General features: G+C 35.9%; 1 protein-coding gene across 1 annotated transcript in view; it reads left to right on the plus strand.

Annotated features, from left to right (window-relative positions):
• The first annotated feature begins 8010 nt into the window (after nucleotides 1–8010).
• LOC145679476 (endoglucanase E-4-like) overlaps nucleotides 8011–12302 on the plus strand; it is a 40802-nt gene continuing 36510 nt past the window's right edge. The window contains exons 1-2 of the mRNA XM_081750055.1: nucleotides 8011–8089; nucleotides 8829–8889. Coding sequence (XP_081606181.1) covers nucleotides 8011–8089; nucleotides 8829–8889 — 140 coding nt within the window. The remainder of the gene's footprint in view (nucleotides 8090–8828; nucleotides 8890–12302) is intronic.

Consider the following 12302-nt stretch of genomic DNA (forward strand, 5'->3'; position numbering starts at 1 on the left):
AATCTTAATTCAAGAGATTCACTATTTCTCTTAAATGCATACTTAATCATAAGATTATTTCAACATCATTTAAATCAGGTCGGTTACTACCACCCAAAGTACCAGGTTCTAAGTTATGTCTCTCCATACACTTACTCATAGGCTGAAAGACAGGAGAACTCACAGGAGCTTTAGGAGTCGAATTCCTGATTTGTGATACTCTTCGATAATAATTCCGAAGATTTAAATATCTGTTTGAACCGTTACCTTGATTATTACCAACGGCATTCTCACTCGAAGAAATTCTATTTCCAAAACCCATTTGCATGGGTTGGCTCATCGGAGCTTCGAAAGCAACCTGTCTCATACCCCTCTGTGGTTCTCGTGAACTAGATGCATTAGCTAGCCTACTGAAACCATAGCTTATTGAATGTGAGCTCTCATTAGCTCTCCCCAAATTCCTATTCTTTCCTAAAGAAACTCGCCTAGCATATAGACTTCCTTGCATAGTCGGAGTAAGAGACATACTCAATTGTCCAAAATCCGAATGCGTATCCGCTTCAGAATATCCCGTTCTAACACGTGTCACCAATTCCGAATATCCTTCAGGTATATCAATACTAATATATTCAGATCGATTATTCATCGTACACTTTCAAAAATAAACAACACTCTAGGATAATAACACAAGAAATATTACAGGTTATAATAAATAAACTTAATATTAAACTATCTACGAACAGTAAACAAACCAGGAGAACCAGAATGGATCCAACCGAGCAAACAACCTTTAACATTAAATCCTTAAATAAATTATATATTTTTTTTTCAATCAATGGCAGCCACACAAAAATTACCAAACAATTTGTAATTATTGATCAATATTTAACAACACCAGTATTCAAACTAATTGCCTATAAGAAAATAACAATGTTATTACAACTTTTTTTAATAAAAAAAATTGAACTGAAATCTTTTATCAAAAATTCCGGAATCAATTGAAACCCTTCTCTTAAAAAAGAAACGGGAACTGAGAGAAACCCTTCTCTTAAAAAAAGAAAAAGGAACTGACAATGAAGCAAATTTAGTAGCGTTACCATCCGCCGTCAAAGTCAGAGCAATTCCCAAGAGCCCAACATACATGGATAAAAGGTCGCAAGATATGTTGATCCGTCAGCAACACCCTCAACCAACTACACAGGGATCTTAGCGAGAGGACGTCACCAACTTGTATCCAGAGTAGGATTCGGGCAATGAAAGATAATTCAGCATTTATCCAATAATTCAAAATAATACCACACAAATAACCAGATAAATTTATATCTAATAAATGACAACAAACACAATTCAGATTAACAAAAATTTATTAACAAAATATTTACAATCGATATCTGATCCTTCAGATGTCCGATGGCAACAATGAATTCTTCGTCGATAAATATAGTACGTTGTAGTTTCTACTCTCAGTCTCAATTTCAATACTTCCAATTTTAGAGAAAAGTCCATAATCGTCAATATGTTCAATTCTCGAAATTTACAAAATATGCAAAGATTTATGTATTTAATTATATTTAATATTCTATTAAGGAGAGAGATTAATTCTTCATAATGCCTCAGAATTATTAACGATAAGCAATTCATAAACAAGTAATTCCAAAGTAGTCAAAATTCTGGGGGGGTTGAATTCTAAATGCAATTCCAATAATCAGAAATTTAAATCTTTAAAGTTTTAGCGAGGGAAAACTTTAACTAGAATTCAATATCGAATACGACAACGCAGTATCTCACTCCGTAAGTCTAACGCATCTAACCTTCGTTTACAATCTTCAAAATTAATCCAAAATTCTAAATAAACTCCGTAGTCAATATTCAGGAGACGAAATAAGCCAAGGTAACACCAAATACTCATATAAACATAAACATGACAAATAAATAATAACAACGGCTCTCAGCCAAAATGTTAAATGCTGAATTATCACGCGGCTTGATAACAATAAAAGAAACGGAAACGAATTAGACTAATAACGAGCTATAATGGAGGCGAATACACGACCCACAAACAAATAACACATACAATGGACAACCAAAATAATAATTAAATAGTTTAACACTCACCTCACGTATCTTTCAATTCTATAGTTACCTCATCGTATGTTTGTCCTGGGACTGCATGTCGACTTATTAAGTGAAAAAGGGAATCGAGAATAATTTGGTTGTTGCTGTGTAATATGATCAAGCTGTATTGACGTTTTGACTATCCTTAGTCAATTAGATAGAAAAACACACCTTTTCAGTCAGAATGCAAACTGCTGCACTTTCCAACACTCCCTTGCAACTATTGCAATTGAATTCTGAATGAATTGAGTTCTGATCAATTCTGTAATTAGGCCCAACAAAGATATAACCAGTACAGATATTTCTCTCTCTAATCAGTTGACTAATTTTCTGCCTTGCGACTTCCCACATCCGCATTCCACTATTTGACTAAATAGCGAATTCATGAAAAACAAGACAAGGAACCTTCACAAGGTGGTGGGAACAAACCTTATTTGAACAAACCAAAGGTTTAGACACCATACGCACTTACGTTGTCTACATTCCCATTCCACCATTCAGCAAATTTCCAAAGTAGCTCATAGAAACAAGTACTACGTGATTTGCATTCAACTTTCCAACTCTTCGGAATGCTAACACAGTCTGAAGTGGGATATTTCTGCCAGTTCAAGCACAAGTTTCCTTCGTTCCCATTCCACCAAATAGAGAACTACAATTTAATAATTCCAACAAGAGTTTTCCTTGAATAGGGAAACTCGGCGATTTGTTCAGACTTAGGCAAATGTATCTTATATGTTTTTCGTGCATCAGAAACACGGCAGAAAAACGAGAAACAAAAAAAAAATGAAATCAACATAAAGAGTGGCAATGGAAAGATACTCCTCTCAATGTAAATCACAACTGGGCACAATCTGCAATGCACTAACACTTCGATCACGAAGTAACACTGTTCTTTCACAGCACTTCTTTTTAGAAAATTGCACACAACAAAGGCACAGCAACAACTTGCTATTCTCATTCCTATTATTCTTCCACACAGTGATGAAACTCAACAAAGGCTTTGGTATGAATTGAAATTTGAATCAATCGTCCCATTAAATAAAGTCCTCTTTCAACTATATTGAACGCGAACAGGACATAGCCTTTCTCCTCCTCCGGACAACAAATTCCAGACATCTACCCACACCTAGCACTTCATGGTCAGTTCGCCGTCACAAGGAACGAGCGAACCCACCAAAGCACTTGGCGCTACCATCGCGTCAGGTGAGACACGCGTAACACGTAATCGGCCTTGAGGCAATACAACAGAATTCCTCCCCTCTCTCTCCTTAACTACAAACTCAGCTGATAGAAACAGCTTGCATTTTCACTCATTCTTTTTCTTCTCTTTTTTTCTTTTTTAAAGTAGTCACAAGAAGGAAAAAAATACATAATTACAGGCATTCTCTTTCATGAAGAGAGCATAATTTACAATAATAAAGATTATTTTAATCCTTTTTCTTCCTTTTTGTCCTCTCTCGAATGCTCATCGTAACGAGATCGTTACAGTAGGAGTCTGTTATATGCAAACTCAAATATTTTCTAGTTGCTTTACGATTATAGATCCGTACCAAGAATTCTGTACGCCACCAGGAATTACATTTAGAATATACGCATCAAAAGTAAGGGCCTGAACTTTGACAAAAATGAGAACCGTGCTATATATTAGCATTATAATATTTTTAGTTAAAGGTAATCTCTCAATATATATGGTTAGCTTACTCGTTTTTGCCTCTGTAGATCTGTGTTTGAGTCGAATGGGACATCAATGATTCTAATAACACATTAGTCTTTAAGTTCATGTTTCTAATACCCTCAGTACTAGCACTCAATCTCAAAATTGTTCGCTTGCCCTGCTTTAATGGATATACATTTTGAACCTTCTGATCCCATTAAGATTGTATACGGGTAAAATGTATTAGGTGAATTTTAATGTTATATCTGTAATGGAATATATTGATTATATGTTGTAATCAAAAACCTGACGTCAAATATATTTGCTTAATGGAACCGTTTCACCATCTCACATTATTTAACACCCTTTACTCTAAAGATCCGTGAAGGACACTCGAGTATACTTTTAGCTCGAACTTTAGTTAAGAAACATGCACAAGTAATCAAAATATGTTCTTTGTTTCCTAGTATTTGAACATTTGTGTTCTATAAAGAAAACTGTCAATGGATGACATTTAAGCGTCCTCTACTATAGTCTAAAATAATCTAAATCAAGGTTAACTTTTTGTATTTGAAGATTTTTTGCAAGTTTAGTCATAAATGAACACTAATACTTTCATAGGGCTTGCGGCATGAATGACCATTCGTCCTTTACTAGATATGTAGTTGGGGCTACTTCAACAGCTAACAAGATAATAAGTAAAAATGAAAAATACGTTGTAATAAAACAATATTCATTATTTGTATTCATGTTTTCCTCTTTCAGTAGATTTATCTTAGATTCGATTTTGAAATCAGTAATGATTGCGACACAATAGCGTGAGAACATGTCGCTGACAAGTGATCCCAATGGCTGTTTCCATCATATTTAAAAATTACTGCCCAAGTAGTAAAAAATAATAAACATATTATTAAACTTATTGATAGCTTTCATTTATTCTTTTTCTAAAATAAAAGCTGTTGAAACCACTACCGAACCATAGACCAACTTCTTAGAGCAAAGCGAGCGTTACTTAGCGAGGCTACGTTCTTAAGCGGAAAGTGTATATTGGTTTCGGATTTATTTCTCTTAAACTTATAGTTCCTCAAGGTGGAGAGTTGAGAACGCACTAGGCAGCAAACGTAGGTGAGGACTAAACGTCTTCCGGGATAAGGAGTCACCTTTTATCAAGTGCCAATGATCTCCTTGGAGGATAGATGAGTGGATAGAGATAGGATACTACCTTGACTTTGGGATAGGAGCCATTGCTGAAAACAAACGAGTCACAAAGGTCAACAGCATGGAGATGTGGAAAGCAACGGGAAACTGCTACATTAAAGATCAAATTGGATATCTCCTCTATAGCAGCTATGGCAGCATATAAAACATGTCATAATTCCACGAAATCCCTGCAGGAGAGTAACAGGAGAAGGAATAGAAGAAGAGGAAGGAAAGAATATATGTATCAATTACTTACCAATAGAAAGTAAGAAAACTAATAAGTTCAATGAAACAAATCTAATTAAAATCAGTTTCAGCAGAGGAAAGTAGGGCAAACGAGGTGTATTCAAGAGTTTTCATTAGAAACAGGACCTCTGCCAAGAGACAGGTAGTTTAAGGCACAGCTCATGCAATAGTCTTCAGAGCAATAAGAATATGGTGTAGCCGATAATGGAAAACAGACTGTCTACAGGTGGAGTATAACATAGATATTCTATATTCTGATAAATGTAACTGTTACGTTTATTAGTTGTTTTCGCATTATGTTAAAAATAGTTTAAAAAAGAAGTAGGCCGAATTTCATAATCATATTGCCATTATCATTTTAGTTATAACCAATTACAATTTTTATTATCCAGATAGGAAGTTGTCTTGGACTACACAGCATTGGCATATACTGCACAGCATCGGTGGTGTAAAACTTTAATTTATTTCTGCGTATTTTGACTCCTAAAAGTACGCCTAAAACATTGCCCTCACTGTCTATAGAGAACATGAGGAAAGAAACGTAATGAAGCTCCTACCTCTGTGGTTCAACGTAATTTGTTACAGTGAAAATGACGGGTAATAGTTCATAGTGTTGGGTATCCAGTAAAACACTATCAGTAATGGTGGCGAGGTTTCTCGTAAGATGAGTACCTTTTAAACCGAACATTCTGCAGCATTTTAAAAATTATTTATCATTCACTCGCTGTAAACACTGACTGCGGAATGAAGATTAAACGGAAGGACAACAGTCTCCTACATGAGTTGACAGTTGAAACAACAAGGAACATGACTGAATATAATTGATATAGCAAACAGCAAGAGCAATGAGAACTTACAGACTTTTTGTCAAGTGTGCATCTTGACTTTCTTCGTCTTCTGCTCATAGCGGCATTCTTCACCAGTGGTGCTGTGGGTGTGATAAAAACAATGTTACAACTAGAGGAGAGAAACGAGCTTGAGAGCCTTGAGTGGACTACTCATTCATCCTACTTTATTTTACTTCACAACAACGAATTTCCAGTTCAATCTGTGAACAAAAACATATCCTAGAGTATGACGTCATTACTTAATACTTTGACCCCCTTCTGCTCAAAAACGCAAAACACGCTTTTTTGTGTTATGGTATACTAAAGGACTAACTGTTCCCAAAATTTCAGACTTTTTTATCCAGGCCCATTGGAGATATTGGACAGTGAAACATGCTAAATTGGCATACTTCCACAACTTAACGATTTTTTTCAGGCTATTGGGAGCAGCTACAGATCTGGAAATTTTTGTGTATTAACTTATGACTCCGGACTACATGCAAACGCAAATGCAGACCTCTATGATAGTTGTTTACTCTTCCCAAACATGTCTTCAATATCCAAAAGTGTTGCTACTGTAGACCCTGATTTCACTCCCTTCAAGTGTTAAGAGATCAAAGTTTTAGTTCTGCACGAGATAGAGACGTCCAGCAAGTTTAAATTTGGAAGGACAAATATATGCTGAGATATTCAAAACAACATAAAAGCCTAAAATCGAAAAAACTGAAAATGGGGCAGCCGCTATGTCGCCATGGGATGTTGTAAAAAACAATTAATTGTAGTTTTGAAATACTACCCTGATATAGGATAAACATTCATGAAAATAGATCTTTTTTAAAGGTCGAGCGGCAATTTTTCTTTTTTCTCGATCACTTTGCATGGATTGACCCATTCAGAAGAATCCGGAAACAGCAATCGCGCCAGTTTATATAAAATGAATGTGGTTATAGATACAATTATAAAGACAGGTTACGATGACACGAGATCAATTTGAGCAAATTATTTTATGAAAATAGAGAGTGATAATCTGTCACTGAGACTTACTCAAAAGCTTATATACACTAAAACACTATAATATATTTAAATGCTAATGTAGAATTAACAATGTTACAGCATTTTTATAATAACAAAATTCGAGATCAAACTAATTCCTAAGCAGCTGAAATTGCATATCGTAGACGATTCTTAGAAACAAATCATTTTTTCGTTTCCTCATCAATTATATTGAAGCTAATAAAGTTCCAATTTTCGAAAGAAAGTCAATAAACACAACGAGTCATGTTAATTTTTAAGGAAAAGAATATTATAAACTATAACTATCCTCAGCAGCGAATCCATTGTGCTGCGGGAGTCTTTTCTTCACAGATCATCTTTGCGTAGACCACAAAAATCAAGCAACGAAGGTTGTCCGAAACCTAGAAGATCACAATAACACTCAATTTATAATATGAAGTGAGCTAAATAAGTTAACAAATATGTTAAATTTTAAATGTATGGCATCTTGGCTGAAAAGCAATAGTGTGAAGTAGTCGAAGATTTTTTTGTTAAGAATAAAGGTGTCTGGTATCAGAGATGTACTTAAAATTAGTTATACTTCTTCAAGGCCATCTTAATGTATGGGCCGGTTGGTCACGTGCATGGAGGCCTACCGAGGATAGGGAGCCTCACGAGCAGAACTACATATATTTCGTGTAATATTTAATTCTAGGGGCACATAACACTGGTTTGTCGACAATACTGTTGAGATAGCACTGGCCTGACAATATTTGATGAATGGGTTGCACATTTATAAAGGAGCTGAATGACCCCTATGAGACAGGGAGCCAGTATTAATTGCACCAACTGTCAAAGGGTTTCTGATAGAACCAAAGGATCTGATTAACCAATACTCTATGATTCAGAGTATTTATGGATGTTCTTTTTCGCATTGCTTAGGAATAACAGGGACTTGATAGTTTTTTTTCTTCATGAAGTAATTTACATTAAGTCATGTTGCTGGAAAAACTCGATGATGAAGAAGTAATGGCTTATTCGCAGTTCCGTATGAATATAATTATAAATACTACCAGTACGTCGTTCCATTTTGCTTCAGATATCCTTCTTTATTTACTAAGGATTATGGCATTATATCATGTCTACAAGGGTGGCTTTGAAATACTGTGTACTTGAAGATCTGTAAAATGCAATACAGCTTTTGATTCTTAAAACATTGCACTTGAAATTTAGTGAGAGATCGATTTATTTACTATTTACATTTACTTAGCTCATCTTACTCAATTGAAACGATAAGGCATCGATAATTAGATATCTCTTAAACCATTGCAATATGAAGAAATAGCTCTAGATCAGAAAGGAAGCTTTATGCTTCTATTTTAATAGAATTTCAAGTGAAAAAATTAATGCATGAATATAACGTGTCATTCGGATTCTGTTTACAAGTTTTGAAAATAATATTAAGCAGTCATCCAAAATATTGCATTAAGTGAAAAGTACCAAAATATCATATTTCTTATGTTACAGTTGATTGTCAGAGCTGAGGTACGTATCCGGTACTATGTTACATGAGAAAAGTCCGAACAAAAGACTAGAACAGAAAGGCCCTTTTGACCCGACCTCTTCTTACGCAGGGCAGCGTTTACTTGGACCTCATACTCATTATAAATAAGAAAAGAAAATACACCTGAGAGATTTTTAGAGCGAACTTTAGTGCTTAAGAATCACTAACATTAATAGCTGCACGAAAAAGAAAATGAAAACTACAAGGGTACGTCAATAAGTAACTGCAATATTTTTCTATTTCTTTTCAGGTTGTCTCTACGACATTTTGTGCTCACCAGACACTAGGTGTCACCGTTGGCTTTGCCTGTCGTAGGTTGCAGCGTTATCACATCAGTCCGCTTTGAGCTGTTGCGAAGTAAAAATGGCAGCGCCACTCTCTTTGTGCACCAAAGAAGAACAGCGTTCTTGTCATCCATTTTTGTGGTCTGAAGGCGTGCCTGGAGCAGACAATCATAGAAAACTTTCAGCCCAATATGGGGACAATGTGTTGCCACAGCGAAGTGTTTACTAATGGATTGATCAGTACTAGAGTGGTCGAAGAATGAGGAAAGTGCAGAGCGTCCAGCTACAACAACAAATGATGACATTATTGAATGAGTCCGTGCCTTGATTCTGAATAACAGATGAGTAATTGTTGATAAAGTGTCAACCCATATACACATTAGTCACAGTTCTGCAAATTACGTCATGCATAACATGCTCAACTTTCACAAAGTCTGTGTGAGATGGGTCCCGGAAAACCTCGATGAAGAGGACAAGCGAAACCATGTGAGAATGTCAGTATCTAATGGACCGTTATGCTAACGAAGATGAAGCGTTTCTTAGGCGAACCATTACTGAGATGAAACATGGATTCATCGCTTTCAACCAGAAAGGAAACGCCAGACCATAGATTGGAAGCACTCCGGATCTCAAGTGAAAAAGAAATTCAAGAATCAATCTTCTACAGGGAAAGTGATGCTCACAGTGTTTTGGGATTCACAAGAGCCAAACCTGGAACATTACCTGGGAAACGGGTCAATAGTTAAAGGTACAGTAATATGCTTGTAAGCAAGTTGATGCCTGCAATTGATAATAAACGCAGAGGTCGGTTGTCAGAATGCATTCTTGCGTTTCATGACAACGCGCGTTCACATACAGCACCGCTCAAACTCTTCAGACGCTACGTTTCAAGGTGTTGGAACATCAGTCCCGATCACGCGTCATCGGAATACTGTTTGTTTGGCAAACCATTGGAGTAGCGGATGCCAAGAATTAAGAATGATGATGTCTTACTTTCCTTCTTTCTTTCAATAACTTCCGGAAGTGACTTCTGTAATGCACACTTATGGCAGACATGAGACTATAGATGATCCGAGAGTGAGCGAAGGATTGTTGTCCCCATTCCTCCAGTGGTACAAGTACTAGTGCTGCAAAATCCCCCCGTAATGGACCCGCCCCTGAGTGAGCATGAATCATTATTTTTTTATTAAGCGTGAAAGACATGCACGATTATTAAAGAGAGCATATGAAACCTTTCATTTACAAATTTCTACTTAACTACAGCTGTTGCTAGGAGCAATAATCTTATTTTATATTACTATAATAAAGTTCATAGATTTTGCTTTTCTTGCATGACTATAAGCATTGAAAAATAATTGTATGAGTCATAAAAGAAGGAAGAACAATCATCTTTTTCACAACATTTGTATTTGTGACAGACATAATTTCCTTGATCAACTTTATTTTTTGTTAACAATGACAATTAATTTTATTATGTTTTATCAATTGTGCTAATTTTAAAGACATCTTTTTCCCAGCATTTGTTTCCTAAATATGTTTCTAATTACACGTGAATAGGTGAAAAAGAGGCATTTGTTCAGGTATTAGGATGCAGTCGACATTTATAAATAGACCAGATGTTACAGTGCTCCATTGTGAAAAGCCATGTGGAAGCCAGCTTTCCTCTGTGTCTTCTTGATTTTCTGTAGTCACTTTACTGGTAATAACTTTTTCTATATTTTATTTTCAAGGTTTTAAATAAGACGATTAAAGTACATTTCAAAATTATACGAAGTCTTCAGTTCTAGTGTAGCGATTACATCTTACAGCCTAAAAGAAAGAAAGAAAGAAAGGATTATAGATGAAAATTAGAGGTGAATGGGCGGAATAAGATAGCGAGAAATAGCGAGAAATATATCCCCCAAAAACACGTGCACGATATTATCTCCTACTAACTCGCATGCTTTAGCGTCGAACCACAGACGTATTGTACCAAATGTAAGAGTATTTTGTAAAATATATTAGACGGTAGTTTCATACAGGTCTTCAAGTTGACTTAACGGCGCAGTGGTCTGAATAACATGAAAGCATGTACCTAAATGTTTTGTGACTAAACGTGCTTGCCATAGATTTCTGTCAAATGATTTAAATGTTTGCAGACTCCTAAATTAATAATAATTTAGCAGTATATGTTTGGATTGCTTTCAAATTCCAGTAAAATACAATTCGTACATACAACTGCAGACAATTACTTTTCCTACTAAGGGTGGTTGTAATGTGAAATGGTGGCGCGGTGGCTCAGTGGTAGAGCGTTCACCTACGGTGCTTGGGATCCCTGATTCGATCCCAGGTCGCACCGTGTGGACTTTGTGGTGGACAAACATCGTGCTCGTGGGTTTTCTCGGTGTTTTGTCGTTTCTTCCCACTTTCTTCATTCCACTATTTCACTCATCTCTCATCATCACCGTCTCCTTTAGCCTAACTGGCATAGGCGTGGGACGTAAAACGTAAAGATTTCATTTCATTTTGTAATATGAAGTTTTGGAAGATAAATGTTCGTAAGTCAGCACGAATATTTCAGGGTTTTATTCGGAAGCTATGACTTCTGAAATTGGTTTTCCATATTTCTGACATAGTATGTCTCCGAAATACTGGCTGGATTTAACGACGCCGAGATACTTGATTTACAGAAGAGCCTATAGACATTTATTCACACACAGACCCACGGATATTTGGCCCTCAGAGAGATTTAAGGACACTTGGTTCCCTAGTAGTCATCATAAACCATATAGGAGCATTGGGTCCAGAGTCCAGCTGTATGATTATTACTCTCAGATTTTCAGACTAAAAACCCGGGACAGTAAATGAAAACTTATAGTCTAGTTACAGTTATACGTACTTGCTCTTTGCTGGAAAGGTGAACACTCGCCAAAAGTGAGTGACAGAAAGCAGATTGTTCTTATTAGTTGAAAGAGTGGCATTTTTCAATTTCACACAAACGATATTAACAAGTGAGTTTCTGCTGTGACATGTTCATGATGCATTGCCTGACATGAAACAACAAACCATACCACCGTTGGGTATCCTTACTTTTACAGCTAATAAATCTTGCATGAGTGAACTTCTCTCGTAAATACGGTATCTTGAAATTTTACTTCTCATGAAAAGCTATAATACTAGAAAGCTATATACTATACAATCTTGTTTTTGTTTAATATATTGGATATAAATGGAAGATGGTCGACTTAAAGGTGGTCGTCATGCTGGTAGTAGTTGCAGCTCTATCGCCATTACCCGTATCCAAAATATCCTCTGGAGGCATTTTGAAATCACAAGACTTTATCCAAAATTTTGCATCACACTATACACTGTATGAGTAAATAGATGGTTACTAAAATATACAAGCATCTTAATAAAATACATTTTACCGCATAAATACGGTGTTGGACTGAATTAGAACC

Source organism: Thermobia domestica, chromosome 2 (genome assembly GCF_964235325.1).
Source record: "Thermobia domestica chromosome 2, izTheDome1.hap1.1, whole genome shotgun sequence".
Classification (NCBI taxonomy): Eukaryota; Metazoa; Arthropoda; class Insecta; order Zygentoma; family Lepismatidae; genus Thermobia; species Thermobia domestica.